The 15,396-nt window shown below is 67.1% G+C and overlaps 1 protein-coding gene across 1 annotated transcript; it reads right to left on the reverse strand.

Annotated features, from left to right (window-relative positions):
- Window positions 1–365: 365 nt before the first annotated feature.
- On the reverse strand, window positions 366–10,505 carry PIAS3 (protein inhibitor of activated STAT 3). The gene is made up of 14 exons (XM_032204675.1): window positions 10,475–10,505; window positions 7,172–7,655; window positions 6,822–6,906; window positions 6,446–6,496; window positions 5,752–5,842; window positions 5,292–5,426; window positions 4,926–5,031; window positions 4,493–4,566; window positions 3,919–4,079; window positions 3,394–3,530; window positions 3,048–3,219; window positions 2,703–2,836; window positions 2,243–2,280; window positions 366–2,136 (listed from the first exon to the last, which is right to left on the reverse strand). Exons 1-14 carry the CDS (start codon window positions 10,496–10,498, stop codon window positions 1,870–1,872), a joined length of 1,959 nt encoding a protein of 652 aa, XP_032060566.1. The 5' UTR covers window positions 10,499–10,505; the 3' UTR covers window positions 366–1,869.
- Window positions 10,506–15,396: the final 4,891 nt, after the last annotated feature.

Below are 15,396 nucleotides of genomic sequence, written 5' to 3' on the forward strand. Positions count from 1 at the left end.
CTGCTGCTAAGGGCTGGGGGTTTTGGGATCCTGGGGTGGGGAGGGCAACACAAGGAGGGTGACCTGGGGGGGGACAGGGGAGAGGGGACATGACTTGGGGCAGGGGGAGCAGCCTCCTGGGGGTCCCCGATGAGCAGAGGAGCCTGCAGCAAGCAGGGCTGGATCCACTCCCACCCTCACCCCCCCCCCTCAATTGCAGAGGGACCCTCGGGGCAGCACCTGGGTGGCTCCGGCTACACCCAAATCCCCCCAAAAAGGCGGTTTTAAGGGCCAGGTACTCCAGCCCCTGCGTTACACAGCCAATATTTGGCTCCCCCCCCACCCCAACACGACGCAAGGAAGGTGCCCCCCCCCCAGGCTGGGTGCTGGGGTCGGTTGCTTTTATTGCCTTGGCTTAGTCCCCGCGGGTGCGATACAAGAAAGAAGAAACTGCCCGAGCAGAACGCCGTGCGCCGCTCCCGCCGACGGGGGCCCAGCCTTCAAACTCAGCGAGGAGCAGTTAAAAAGGTGCTAAAATAATAAAAATTAAAAAAAAAAAAAAAAAATTGCTACTCCTGCCACTTTGTCCCCGCGCCAGCCTGGCCTCATCCCCATATCCCTGCACCTCTCGGTACTGAAATGGGGAAGGGAAGGAGCTGGGGGGGGGGCTGAGGAAGCCCCCGTTGGGCCAGGACACGCAGGAGGCAGCAGGGCCGTGGCTGGGAGGGTTACGAACTAAATAGGATTAAATACATAAATAATTTGTGCAATGGGTGCCGTGCCCCCTCCCCAAACCCCTTTCCTTCAGTCCAGGCGCGCCGGGAGGGGGGAAGTCTTTGGGAGTTTCCTATGTACAAAAGCTGCAACTGAAAAATCGAGAAATCCTCTGCTCTCCGTACAGGTCTGCGCCGGGAATGGGTAAAAGGAGGAAAAAGGAAAACAAAATCTGCAGGTTTGAAAAATGACAGCAGACACTGCTGAGCCCGGCGGCAGCAGCACGGTCGGGGCGCTGCGCTGCTGCCCTCCTGCCCGGGGGGCTCCCCGACCCCCCAAAAAATCTGCAGAGCACAAATCTGGGGCTGGAAACGCAGCCGGGGGGCACGGCCGGTCCCAAGGGGAGCGCAGCCTCCTCCAGCACGGCCCCCCCAGGGTCTGCTCCCTGCCCTCGTCGCCTTTTTTCCTTAAAACCGAGGGATTTCCAGCCGGGGCTGGGGCTGGAGAGCTGCGGGGTGGTGACAAACCCACAGAGAAACATCTGCTGGGGGCGATGCGGGTGGAAGCCCTGCCCCAGGACCAGCCCAAGCCCCTCGTGCACCCCTGGTCCTGCGAGCAGAGCCCAGTTCTGGACAGGGTGCAGCCCCCCTGCCCTGCCCGTGCCCCCCCAGGGGCACAACTCGGCCTTGCCATCCCCGTCCCGGCCCCGTTCCTTCATCCAACCCTCGCTGGCTCGGCCCCACGGCCACCACAGCTCAGCGCTGAGGTTTTTTTCTCCCTCTTTTTTTCCTCCTCCTTCTCCCCCCCCCCCCGGCAGGAGCTCGCTTTGCTCCCAGGACCGGGGTGGGAGGCACAGCCGGGGCAGGGCAGGACTCACTGGGGCGAGCTGTCCCCCCCCCTAGATCCACAAAGCAGGACCCTACAGGATCCAAACGGCCCTAAAACCCCTCCTTAAAGGCCGGGGGGGGCGGCTAACCTTCGGGCAGGGCTGCTCCCTACCCCGCAGCCCAGCGTCTTAAGGAGTGCACGCAGCCACCCCCACGGCCCCGGGCACGCTGGCAGCCCCCGGCACGAGAGCCTTGGGGGCACCGGGGAGGAACCGCAGCGAGGTGGGGTCCGTGCCAGCCCCCAAAGCAGCTCCTGGAAGCCTGCCCTCGCCTCTCCCAGGACCCTGGCTCAGTCCAGGGAGATGATGTCCGGCCGGCAGCCCGGCAGCGTGGTGCTGCTGCTCACGGTGCCCCCGTGGCCCTCGCGCAGCGCCCCGGCGGAGACGATGCTGCTGATGCGGCCGGCGGCCGGGCTGACGGCACCGCCGTGCGGCGTCCCCATCACGGGGCCCAAGGGGTTGACGTTGAGGAAGTGGCCGGAGGCGCCCCGGTACTGGAAGAAGTGGCTGAGAGCGTCCTGCTCGTCCAGGGAGGTGATGACGGAGGGGCTGTAGTGCTGCCGAGGGAGGGAAGGGGGGAAAAAAAAGTCAGGAGGGAGAAGAAGGCAAGGGGGGGAAAGAAAATAAAAAAAAAAAGGGAAAAGGAACCCAAAAAAAACTGACCTGATTTTCACTTTGAAGGAAGGAAAACAAATCCAGACCTAGAGGAATAAAAAAGGGGGAAATAAATCTCCTGGTGGTGAATAAAACTCTGGCACGAGGGGGAGACGAATGGTGCCAAAAACGGGACGGCAGCAGATGGGTTCGGGCTGCTCCCAGCACCAGGAACCAGCACCAGCTCTGCTCCTCCAACCCTGATATCTGGCAAATTGGCAACCTGGTGAACTGGAAAGGCCACCAGGACGGCTGTGGGGCCACCAGGACGGCCGTGGGGCCACATGGACGGCCAAGGGGCCACCAGGATTGCTGTGTGGCCACCAGGATTGCCGTGGGGCCATCAGGACAGCTGTGGGGCCACGAGAACGGTCCCGTGGCCACCAGGATTGCCGTGTGGCCACCAGGTTTGCCGTGTGGCCACCAGAACCCTCGTGCACGTGCAGGAGCAGCCCGTGGGCCCCGTTACCTTGCAGCTCCGCCGGCGCCGGGTAGGACGCGCGGTACTCGTGGCCGGGGAGGCCGGGCAGGTAGTCGCTGCCGAGCGCGGCCGCGGGGGGGCTGCGGAGCACGGAGGACGGCCGGGGGTCGACGCCGAGCACCCTGCGAGAGAGCGAGGGGGTGAGGAGCCCCCCCAGAAGGAGGCCGAGGGCTCCCCGGGGCGCTTCGCCAGGGAAATAAAAACCCGGCCTCGACGGTGCCTCCAGGACGACCCCTGGGGGTTCGGGAGGGCTCAGGGCTGCGGGGGGGGGGTCCCGGTGGGGTAAAGGGGTCCCAGTGGGGCAGGGTTGGGGGTCTGCGGGTGCTGCCTCACCCCTTGGGGCCGGGTGCTGCCGGCAGAGCCCCCCCGGAGGCCGGGCGCTGCTTCTTGGCAGGCGGCTCCTCCTCGTCGGACGAGCTGTCCAGGGTGAGGTCGATCACCTCCACCTTCCTCCTGCCTTCGGGGGGGTTTTTGCCCTCGGGGCTCACCGTGTACACGGAGGCGGCTGCGGAGGCAAAGGGCTGAGGCTCAGAAGCAGAGGCCAGAGGCATCCTCGCCTCCAGGGCCAGCTCCCTGCAGCGTTTTTGGCACCCCAGGGAGGAGCTGAGGTCCCCAAAGGCTCCCTGAAACCGCGGCTTTGGCAAAAACGAGGTGTCCAAGACGGGCTCGGCGGCCGTACCCTCGATCCCGCTGAAGGCAGCCGGCTGGCACAGCTCCTGGCTCTCCTTCCTGGGCCTCATGGGGCACCAGGAGCCGTCCTCCATGAACTGGATCTCGTCGCAGTCCGTGCAGGAGTTGAGGATTTCCATGAACAACCTGTGACGGGGTAGGGAGTGGGGGAAAAAAAGAGGGTGAGCTGGGGAGGGCAGAAAGCAGCAGGACCAAGGCGTAAATACGGGGACACGCGGGGCTGGGACGCCCCCAAGCTGGTGGTCGAAGAGGTGAGACAAATAACGACTGCTCCAAAACCCAGTCCACGGCCGGGCCCTGCTCCAGCAGCTCCCCCCCCCCCCTTGGTGTGGAGGCCAAGATTTGGACAAAAGCTCCTTGTTCTTCGGGGAAACCTCTCCAGGTTGGCCCCGGAGCAGTGCAGGGGGGTGGCAATCAGGATTTTCGGTCGCTCGGGGCTGCAGCCCACGCACGTGAGCAGCTGGGGGGGTGGGGGAGCAGGAGCTGTGACCCCCCCCCAACCCCTTTGGCTCACCCGTCGATGATCAGGTTGTCGTAGGGGGCCTTCTTGTCGCACACGGGGCAGGTCCAGGTGGGTTTCTTCTCGTTCATCTGCAGGTACAGCGCCGCGTCGAAGCACTGCAGGTGGGTGCAGGTGGTGGCCCGGCAGGGCACCACCAGCCTCATCTTGCCCAGCTGGGGGGGGGGGCAGAAGAGGAAAAAATCAGCGAGGAAGGAAAATCCCCCCCCCTCATGGCCCCAAGGGTCCTGCCCCCTCTCCTGTCCCCTGCATGGCTGAGAGGTTGAATTAAACATCAAGGGAGAGCTAACACGCAGGGGAAATGAGTCTTTCCGGGGGGGTTTTGGCCATTTCCCCCCCCCCCAGCTCACTTCTCCCTCCAATAAATGCAGGAGCCAAGGTGAACGACAAGGTTTGGGCAGCAGGCGGTGTGGTTAGCCTGGTAGTTTGGGCCGATTCTGGCAATTTTAGGGCACGGAGGGACAGCTCTGCTGACGGGGGGGGGGTCAGGGCTGCCTTTCCTGCTGGAGGGGGGGCCACAGCAGCACAAATCGTGGTCTGATAGAGGGGGGGGGACACCGGGACGTACCGGGCACATGAGGGAGACGCGCAGGCTGGTGGTGGCGATCTCGCTGTCGGGGTCGGCCGTCAGCTTCTCCTTGACTGAAAGGAGAGGGAGGGAAAAAAAAAAAAAAAAAGAGCTCTGCTGTCAGCACCTGCCTCCTTTTACACACAAATACACAGGATTTTAACTCAAACCGTGACCCTCGTTAGCCAAAATTGCAGGGTTAACAGCTGGTAACGCCCGCGGCACGGAGACGGGACCTGCCCCATGGGATTCTGTGCGCCCCCCGGCACCGCTCCCGTGCTCCTCATGGGGAGGCAAACGTGTACCAGGAGCCCCCCAACGGGCACCAGGAGCCCCCCCTGCCCTGCCCCACGGGCTCCAGGAGCCCCCCCTGCTCTGCCCCACAAGCACCGGGACCCCAACCCTTCCCCAGGGCCCCCCCCAGGGCACTTACTGAGGGCTCGCGAGTGGTCGGGGTTGCGGATGCCCTTGGCGCGCAGCTTCTGCAGCAGGGTCACCGAGGTCAGCTGCTTCACCAGGTACACCGACAGCGAGTAGTGCTGCAGGAGAGGTGCCACGGCTCAGCTGGACACGTAGGACCCCCCCCCGGGGCCAGCTGTCCCCCTAAATATAGCCCCACGTCCCCCCCCCTCCCCAGCGCCAGCACCCCACGGGGAACGTCCACGGCGTGCGGCGCGGAGGCAGCGTTGCCACTGCCTGGCCGGGGAAGGGGGGGGTGGTGTTTGTCGTTATTTCATTTAATTTCGTCATTTTGGGGTTCATTTCCTCGCCCTGCCCTCCCCGGGGGCTGCTCACCCACCCGGCCGAACTCCGCGGACCAGTTGACCACGATGGTGTTGGGGACGGTGGCCGAGAGCCGCGCCAGGGGCGTGATGTTGACGGGGCGGCTCGGGCGCTTGGGCTCGGCGCCGTTCTTCGTGGGCGGGAGGTAACCCTGCGGGGAGGGAAAGGATTCCTACAGCGAGGGAAAAAGCCCCTCCCGGGGGAGTGTGGGGGGGGTCAGACCCCGTAGGAGAACCCCCAGCCCCGTGTCCCCACGGTACGTCGCGCCCCTGGATGCTTCGCGCCGCATCCCAGAGCCTCTTGACCCCAAATTTGACCCCAAATCCTCCCCGGGACCCCCAAGCTTGGGTCCCTGAGTGCTGCCACGACCCCGGTATCAAACCCCAACAGCCCCCAAACCCCCCCCCGGGCATCACAGCGAGGGACGGGCAGGATTCAGCCCGCGGGACGCCAACGGGAGACGGGGATTTACTCACGGGCAGGGGGCAGAGCTTGCCGTTGACCTTGACGAACAAATTGGGAGGGAAATAATCCTCCTGGGGACAGCTGGTCTCGCACAGGCAGAACCTGCGGGGCAGGGGGGGAGAAAGAGAGGGGAATTTGGGGGAGGGGGAGGCATTTTGGGGAGGCGGAGGCGTTTTGGGGAGGCGTTTTGGGGAGGGAGAAGCGTTTTGGGGAGGGGGAGCGGAGCTCTGCCAGGGGGTGAGCATCGGGTGCGAGCCTCCCCAGCCCCGCTCATTTTTTCCCCTTTTCCCTTTTTTATTTCCCTGCCTGCTCTCCTCGCATCTTTAAGAGCAGTTTCTGGGCTGGGGAGTGAAAAAAGTTCACGTTTTCAGCTTTTTTTGGGCCTCTCGTTCTGCGTTTTGCAACGGGTCGAAAAAACGGAGAGGGGAGCGGAGGGGGCCGTGCACGAGGGCGCAAAGCTCGGAGCGAAACCCAGCCCGGCTGCACCCAAATTATACAAAAAGGACCACGGGCAGGGGCACGGGACAGCAGGAGGGACGAGGACGGGCGCCCTCGGCCTCGTGGGGCTCAGCACCCCCGCATTTGGGGCTCCCCAGGTTTGGTGCCCGCCGTGCCGAGCGCCCCAGGCCCTGCAGCGCAAACACCAGCTCGGGGAGCAAGCTGAGGGCACTCGTTAGGGGGACGCGGGGTTAATTAGGGCCTTACCTTAATTGCACCTGCACCGTGTAATCACATTTGGCACCCGGCAGGAGGTCTCTGCAAGGAGGAAGGCGCTCAGCCCGCCAGGGAGCCACAGCCCCAGGCGCCCAGCACCCCACCGCTGCCAGGCAGTGACCCCAGGACCATTTTTTTTCACCCCCCCAAGACCATTTTTCACCCCCCAGGACCATTTTTTTTCACCCCAGTGACCATTTTTCACCCCATTTTCCCATTAATCCCCCCCCACAGCCTGTCGGAGCCAGCACCGTGCCTCCCACCTGCCCGACACCCACCCCAGTCCCCCGGTGCCGGAGCCAAAAGGTGGGCACAGCGCGGGACCTGCCCCCTCAGGGACCCCCCCAGATTCCCCTGCCCCCCTCACCGTGAGGACAGGATCTGCTGGACCTGCTGCGGGGTGAGTGCGAAGGTGAAGTGCGCCTCCTCGAAGCGCTGGCTGCTCGTGGACGCTGTGGGGAGGGAGGGGGGAAAAAAACGATGGCACTCGGCACCACAACCCCCCCCCGGGGGACAGCACGCCTCATTTTGGGCCAACATCACCCAAATTCTGCCCCTTCAGCCCCAGCACCCTGCCCTACCTCCAATAAACCCCCCCGGGGGGGCACCAGGAGGGCACAAACCCCCTCGCAGCCACCCCGCACCGCTGCCAAGGGGCTCGGGTGGGTTGGGGGGGGGTAAAACATTCCCAAAACCTCTCCCCCCCCCGGCACCTACCGAGCGTGGTGGGCTTGATCAGCTCGTCGTAGACATCGTAGAAGGGCAGCCTCCTCATGGTGACGTCGGGGTGCACGGGGTGGGCCGGGGGGGCCAGGTGCTGAGCGTCCCCCTCGCGTTTGGGTCCCAGGGGGGGCAGCGGGGGCAGCAGGGCCGGCGGCAGCGGCGCCGCGGCGGCGGCACCGCCGCGCTCGTAGGGCAGGGGGCAAGCGGCGGCGGCGGCGGCGTTGGGAGGCAAAGCGGGGGCCGCGGGGAGCTGCCCGGGGGGGATTTGAAGGCCGGGGAGGTCGGAGGGGGCCAGGGCTTTCCTGGGGAAGCGGCGGCGATACAGCTCCTTGATCTTCATCTGCACGGCCGGGCTGCAGCCGGAGCGCAGCAGCTGCAGCGCCTTGGCCAGCAGCTCGTGCTTCCTCCCGCTCTTGTTCCTCCCGGCGAAGCCCAGGAGGACTTGGAGCTCCGACACCCTAAAGCTCAGAACCATGTGCTGCAAAAAGACCCAAAAACGGGGGGGGGCCCCCGTCACCGCCGTGCCCGGCCCCGAGTCGTGGCCAGACCGGCTGGGAGGCAGCAGAGGTGGAAATAGGATTTTTTTGGGGTGCCGAGCGCCACGGCCCCGTACCCCGAGGTCGTTTGGGTTGGCCCCCTCCTCAAAATGTTGCTTTTAGGGCCAATTCCGCGCTCAGAGCTCGAGGTTTTGTCCCCCTCCAGCCCCGGCACAGCCTCGGAGGCCACCACGGGCTGGTGGATGGAGGCTGAGCCCGGTGGCACCGCACCGCCGGCACCCACCGCGCTGGCAGGACGCGCGCCCAGACCCCACTAATGCCCACGGGGGGGGCTCAGCTCCTGCTGCCCGCGGGGCTCCGGCGACCCCCCGAGGTGTGAAGGGTCCCCGGGGGCACCCAGAGCCAGGGGGGTCGCCTTGGCCCCGATACGAGACGCGTGGGATGGGGACCGGGGGCTGCTGTGGGGCCGATTCAGGAATCGACCCGAGCAGAGCCCAAAGAGCTCCGAGGTCCCCCTGTGGGTTCCACGGCTCCCGGACCCGCGTCGGGGTCGTTAGAGCACGGGGTCGTTAGAGCACGGGGTCGTTACGGCACTAATTACTTCCAGCCCGCCAGGAGGGGTTCAGGACGGCCACACAGGGAGATCGCAGTGCCCCCCAAATGATAGTGGGGATAAAAAAGCAGGATTTGGGGCTGCCGGAGGCACCCCACGGATGCAGGGCGCGCCGTGCACCCCCAAAACAGAGCAGCCGAGGAAGAGGGACACCGAGGTCCCACGGGACCGGCCTGTCACCAGCGGGGGACCGCAGCAGGACACTGGTGGCACTGGGTGGCCTCGGAAGAAAGGCGGGGGTCCGAGCCAAGACGCAGGCTTTTTAAGGAGAAACGAGCCGATTTTCGGCTGGCTCGGCTCGCTCACAAAACGAGACCCAGATGGGGAACGGCTCGAAGCAGAGCCGGGCCAGGAGGGGGCTCTACGGGGTGGCCGAGGAGCCGAGACGCGGAGTGAGAGCCCCAAAAACACCCAGGAAGGGAGGAAAAACGCAAAAACGGTGCCCGGCCCCACTTCTGGGGGCATCAAAGGGCAAAAGGGGCTGCCCCCAGCCGGCCAGCCCCGTCCCCAAAATGTAGGGACGCCGGCACTTTGGCTGGGGGGGGGTGCCCGCTGCTGACCCCACAAAGCCACGCGGGGTTTTAGGGGAAGGGAGGAAAACCGAGCCACGCAACGGCCCCAAAATTCGGGCAGGGCGCCGAGCGAAAAGACTGCGCCCCCGCTCCTGCCGCCAAAAAAGGACCCTACAGCCCCGACCCCGCAGCGCGGCCTGCGGGAAAACGGCTCAAAAGCCGGCGAGGACCAAAAAAAAAAAAAAATGTAATTAAAAAAATTTTAAAAAAATCAGCTTTGGAATTAGTTACCGGGGGCAATTTTTCCTATTCCACGGCCGGGTGGGCGGGGGCGGTTACACGCGCTGAGTCCTAAAAACGAGAAGAAGAAAGTGGCGGGGGCTGGAACCCGGCCGGTGCCGGCGCTGCGGGGTCCCGCGCCGTGCCCGTGGCACCGCTGCTCCTGCTGGCCCCATAGAAATAAATCCCCCCCCCCGAAATGGGGTCGGGGGAGGGGGGTGTTGGGGGGCTCAGCACCGCCACCTCCTCGCTCCTCGCCGCCGTCGCCGCGTGCCCGAGCCCCCCAGGGTGCCCCCGCGGAGGGGCTGCGAGGATCCCGCTGCTCCGGGACGGGACCCCCAGCCCCGTCCCCAGCTCCCCCCCCACAGCCCTAAAAAAAAACCCTAAGCTGCCCCACGCCTGCTGGCACTGTCTCGCTCCCCCCCGCACCCCCCCGAGCCCCCCAGCCCCACAGATCCCCCTCGGTACCCTACAGTCACCATCCCCTCGCTGACGGCCCCATAGCCCCCTCTGCTGCCCCACAGCCCCTGCCAGAGCCCCCCACAACCCCACAGCTCCTCACTGCCTGTCCCCGTCCCTTCAACCCCACACAGCCCCTGGCTGCCTGACCCCATACCCTTAGCCCCACACGTCCCTACAGCCCCACAAGTCCCCCCACAGCCTGACCCCACTCCTTCACTGCCTGACCCTATCCCCACAGCCCCCTGCTGCCTGTTCCCAGCCCCATGGACCCCACAGCCCCACACGTCCTGACCCCATACCCCCAGCGCCACAACCCCACAGCCCCTCGCTGCCTGTCCCCAGCCCCACACATCCCTACAGCCCCACATGGCCCCACACTGCCTGACCCTATTCCCTCACTGCCTGACCCCATACCCTAGCCCCACAACCCCACAGCCCCTCTCTGCCTGACCCCAACCCCACACGTCCCTACAGCCCCACACAGCCCCTCTCTGCCTGCCCCCAGCCCCACAGACCCCTCAGCCCCACACATCCCCCCCCCTGCCTGACCCTATTCCCTCACTGCCTGACCCCATACCCCAGCCCCACAACCCCTCGCTGCCTGTCCCCAGCCCCACACGTCCCCCCACTCCCTGACCTTAACCCCCCAGCCCCACACCCCCCCTCACTACCCATCCCCAGCCCCACACCCCCCCACAACCCCCCACATCCCCCTGCCTGACCCCATAACCCCCACCCCAACCCCTCTCCACCCGTCCCCGTCCCTCCACCCTCACCCCCCCCTCACTGCCTAACCCCGCACCCCCAGCCCTATAACCCCCCAACCCCATAACCCCCCAACCCCTCTCTGCTCGCCCCCAGCCCCTCGGCCCCACACGCCCCCCCTGGGCCTGACCCCAGCCCCATATCCCCGCGTCCCCCCCCCCCCCCGCACCTTCAGCTCCGCCGCCTCCGCCATCTTGGGACATGGCGGCCGCGGCCGGGCCCAGGGAGCGGGGGCAAATTCCGAGCCCGGCCGCGGCCGCAACGGGGCGGGGGGGGGGGGGAGAAAAAAATAGGGTTGGGGGGGGGAATAATGGGGTTTGGGGGGGGTAAATGGGGTTGGGGGGGGGGTAATGGGGTTGGGGTTCTGTGGGGGGGGTGCTATGGGGTGGGGGGTTCTGTGGGGTGGGGTTTTGGGGGGGGTTCTAAACGGGGGTTTCTAAGGGGGGGGGCGCTTTTGGGGGGTGTTTTTTGGGGGGTTTCTGTAGGGAGGGGTTCTGTGGGGTGGGGTTGCTATGGGGGTGGGCTGCTATGGGGCCGGGATTTTATAGGGTGGGGCTTCTATGGGGTCGGGTTTCAAGGGGGGGGCTTCTATTGGGGTGGGCTTCTATGGGGGGGGGGCTTTTATGGGGCCGGGTTTCTAGGGGGGGGCTTCTGTGGGGCCGGGTTTCTAGGAGGGGGCTTCTATGGGGCCAGGTCTCGGGGGGGGGTGCTCTATGGGGCCAGGCTTCTATGGGGCCAGGCTTCTATGGGGGGGGCTTCTATGGGGACCAGGTTTCTATGAGGACCGGGCCTCTGTAGGGGCCAGGCTTCTGTGGGGCCGGGTTTTGTAGGGCCGGGACACTGTGGGGCCAGGTTTCTGTGGGGTCAGGACACCGTGGACCTGACCTCTGTGGGGCCAGGACTATGGGGCCGTGCAGTGTGACCGGTGTTTGTAGGACCACCCTCTGCGGGGCCGCAGCAGCCGCCCCGACCCCTCCGCCGCTGTCAGACCCCACAGTGTTCCCCCCCCCATATGTCCCCGTCCCCCCCAAAAGGACGAGGCTCTGTGGGGTCGCGCTGTGGGGCCGCCAGCTCCGTTTTAATGCCAGGCCGCGTCCTGGCCCCGCTCCTCCGCCCGCAGGATGCGCAGCAGCCGCCCGTGCACCGCCTCGTCCATGAAGCCCTGCGGGAGGGCCAAAAACCCCTAAAACCTCCCCAAAACCCCCTTCCTTCCTTTTTTTTTTTTTTTTTTTTAATTTTTTTTTCCGCCTGCCCCGATTCCGCAGGAATTCCACCCAAAACCTGAGCACGTGGGCTCCTACCTGGGCGGCGTTGAGCAGGTGGCTGCGGTACACGGCCACCACGTCCCGGTGGGCTTTCTGCTGCACCTGGGGGGCACGGGGACGGGGTGGGCACGGGGACGGGCTGAGGGGGTCCCCATGGGGTCCCTGTGGGGTCGGGGGGGACGTGGGGACACTTTTGGGGTCCCGGCCCCACCTGGAGCTGCAGCCGCAGCCGGGCGCCCTCGCTGCGCGCCGCCAGCACCGCCGCCGCCAGCGCCTCCGCCTCTGCCAGCAGCTGCTTGGTCTGGGGCACGGGGACATTTGGGGGACATGGGGGGGACATGGGGACGGGGACATGGGGATGGGGACACGGCGCTGTGATGCCCGGTAATGGGGGTGGCGCGGTCCCCCCAAGGGTCCCGGCCACGAGGGAGAGTGGGGATGGGGATAGGGATGGGGACAGGGATGGGATGGGAATGGGATGGGAATAGGATGGGATGGGAATAGGACAATGATGGGGATAGGAATGGGGCAGTGATGGGGACAGGAATAGGATGGGATGGGAATGGGATAGGGGCAGCAATGGGATGGTGATGGGGACAGGGATGGGGACAGGAATGGGATTGGGATGGGGCAGTGATGGGGACAGGAAAGGGATGGGATGGGAATGGGATAGGGACAGGAACGGGATGGTGATGGGGACAGTGATGGGAATGGGACAGCGATGGGGACAGCACGGGGATGGTGATAGGGACGGGAACGGGACCATGATGGGGACAGCAACGGGATCGAGGTGCTGATGGGGACAGTGCTGGGAAGGGGCCGCCGACAGCATGGGGCCAGCGGGAGCAACAGGGACGGGGAGAGACCAGGGAAGGGCCGGGACCGGGACCGGGACCGGGACTGGGGCCGGGGAGGGGGCAGCAGCCCGGCCTCACCTTGGCCTCCCTGTCCCGCAGGGCGGCGCGGAGCCTCCCCAGGGTCCTGTGCAGCCCCCGCACCTTCTCCCGCAGCTCCCTGGCCTCCAGCTCCCGCTCGGCCTCCTTGGCCTCCGCCTCCTCCTTGGCCCTGCGCTCGGCGGCGGCGGCGGCCTCCCAGCGCCCGGCCTCGGCCCTGGCCTCCTCCAGCCTCTCCTGCAGCTCCCGCGTCCCCCCGGGAGCCTCCGGTCCCCCCGGTGGTCCCCCCGGTTCCCCCAGCGGGGGTCCTGGCGCGGGGCTGAGCCCCCCCGTCCCCTCTCCGACGTCCCCGTCCTCCTCGCCGCCGGGGCGGCCTCCCCTCCCCGCGGCCTCCTCGGCCTCCATCTCGGCCACCAGCTGCAGGGCCTCGTGCTGGGACCTCGCCAGGGCCTCCAGCCTCCGCCGCAGCTCCCGCGGGACGCGGGCGTCGGGGAGGGGGCCGCCGGCCTCGTCCTCCCCCACCACCCCCTTCCCCAGGCGGTCCCGCAGCCCCTCCAGCTCCCTCCGCTGCCCCTCCAGCCTCCGCCGCAGCCTCGCTGCCTCCTCCCGCTTGGCCTCCAGCGCCCGGCACAGGGCTCCCACCCGGCTGCCCCCTTCCTCCGCCGCCCCCGGGTGGGGGTCCCGGTCCCGCAGGGCCCGCAGCTCGTCCCGCAGCCTCCCCCTCTCGAGGCGCAGCAGGGCCAGCTCGCCCGCCAGCCTCCCGTTGCGCTCCTTCAGCTCCTGCACCTCCGCGCCCCGTCCCGCACCCTCCTGGGGGGCGAGGGTCCCCCCCGGCCCCGTGGGCTCTTCCTCAGCCTTCCTCCTCCTCCTCCTCCTCGCCAGCTCGTGCTCGGCCGGTGGGGTGAGGCAGGAGCCTTCCTCATCATCCTCATCCTCCTGGGTGCGCTCCTGCTGCAGCGCCGTCACCCGCTGGGTGCCATACTCGCCCCGCTGCTCCTCTTCCTCCTCTTCCTCCCTTTTATCCTCCTCCTCCTCCTCCTCCTCCTCCTCCTCCTTCTTCTCCTCTTCCTCGCTGCTCTCTCCACAGCCCAGGGGGCCCTGCAGGACAAGGCAGCGGGGTGCAGCCCCCCCACCACACCGCGGTCCCCCAGGGACCCCCACCCCGAGCCCCCTACCTGCAGCTCAGGGTCCCCAGCGCCACCAGATCCATTCTCTGTGGGCAGGAGGAGAAGACAAAAACCCCTCTTTTCCCCCTTTTTCTCATAAAAACCACCGAGCGAAGCCATGGGGGTGCTGCGGGGTGGGGGGGCTCACCTCGGTGCGTGTGGCCCCCATGCTCCTTGGCCCCGTGGTGCAGGAGCTGTGCGGCCGCCTCTGTGCCGCCGTGCTCGTGGGCCAGGTCCAGGGCTGTCCTGCGGGACGGGGACGGGGGCAACGGGGTGGCACTGGGGACACGGTGGCACGAGGACACGTGTCCCCTCCCTGTGCCCCCCGGGGCCGCTCACTTCTTGTCCCCGTCGGCGAGGTCGGGGTCGGCGCCGCTCTGCAGGAGCTGGGCGCAGACGGCGGCGTGGTTCCCCCGTGCCGCCAGCATCAGGGGTGTCTGGCCGTGCTGGGGGGGGGGCACAGAGCTTCCGTCAGCCCCTGCCACCCCCCCCAGGTCCCCGTAACCCCCCCCAGGTCCCTGTCACGCCCCCAGGTCCCCGCTCACGGCGTCGGCGACGTCCAGGGGGGCCCCATAGGCGCAGAGCAGCAGCACGCTGGAGGCGCAGCCCGAGGAGGCTGTGGGGGGGGGAGCATCAGCACAGGGTCGGCTCCCCCTGGGGGGGGGGGCGAGGTGTGAAGCCCCCCACCCGTCCCAGCCCATGGTGGGCCCCCCCCCGGCACTCACCGGCCCAGTGCAGGGGGGTGCGGCGCTGCCCGTCCACGTGGCGCGTGTTGGCACCATACTGCGGGGGACGGGGGCACGGGAAGGGGGCTGGGGGTCCTGCCCTGCGCCCCTGGCCCCGTTCCCAGCCTTGTCCCCATCCCTCTTGTCCCCATCGTCAGCCCCATTTCTGTCCCGGCCCCGTTCTTATCCCACTTCTCACCCCAATCCCTGTCCCTATGCACATCCTGATCCTGCTCCCTGTCCCTGTCCCCATCCCCATCCCCATCCTCATCCTCATCCTCATCCTCATCCTCATCCTCATCCCACTCTCGGGCTCATGTTTATTCCCATCCCATCCCCATCCCCACCCCATCCCCATTACCCACCTCCCTCTCCAGCCCCATTCCTGTCCCCATCCCATCCCTGTCCCGTCCCCATCCCTGTCCCTGTCCCCATCCCGTCCCCATTGTGTCCCCATCCCGTCCCCGTCCCCGTGGGGCCGGTACCTGCAGCAGGACCTTGACGCACTGGGGCTGGCAGCCGATGGTGGCCAGGTGCAGCGCGGTGCTGCCTGCAAGAGCGGCTGGCACCGGGGGCCATGGGGACACCGGGGGGGGGGACAACACCCCCCCAGCTCCAAACAGGGGCACCCCACACCCCTGGGACCCCGGGGACCCCACACCCCTGGGACCCGGGGCGCACCCCAACCCCATGGGTCATGCGCTCCCGGCCACCCCGAGGGGACCCCAGGGCCGGACACCGACCGTGTCCCCCCCAAACCGGGGTGCAGTGGGGGGGGGTCCCCACGGTGCCCCCCGCTCACCGTCATCGTTCTGCGCATCGGGGGGGGCCCCGTGGGCCAGCAGCAGCGTCAGGCACTCGGTCAGCCCCTCGGCGGCGGCCAGGTGGAGGCTGCAGGGAGGGGGGTGCGAGGGGCGGCTGCCACCCTGACCCCCTCCTCATCCCCTCCGTGCCCCCTCCCCTCCCCAGGACTGCGGGTTTTTTTTTGGGGGGGGGGGGGTCCGTACGTACGCGGATTGCCCGGCGGCGTTGAGCTTGGCGG

The sequence above is a fragment of the Aythya fuligula genome, chromosome 28 (assembly GCF_009819795.1).
Source record: "Aythya fuligula isolate bAytFul2 chromosome 28, bAytFul2.pri, whole genome shotgun sequence".
NCBI classification, from domain to species: domain Eukaryota; kingdom Metazoa; phylum Chordata; class Aves; order Anseriformes; family Anatidae; genus Aythya; species Aythya fuligula.

What these genes read in the sequence shown, in the direction of transcription:
- PIAS3 (XM_032204675.1), bottom strand. Translation starts at nt 10,498, where the DNA reads ATGGCGGAGGCGGCGGAGCTGAAG. An exon ending in ACGGTGCAGGTGCAATTAAG is followed by an intron (nt 5,843 to 6,445) that starts GTAAGGCCCTAA and finishes CCTGCCCCGCAG; the next exon opens with GTTCTGCCTGTGCGAGACCA. An exon ending in TGCCTTCAGCGGGATCGAGG is followed by an intron (nt 3,220 to 3,393) that starts GTACGGCCGCCG and finishes TTGCCTCCGCAG; the next exon opens with CCGCCTCCGTGTACACGGTG.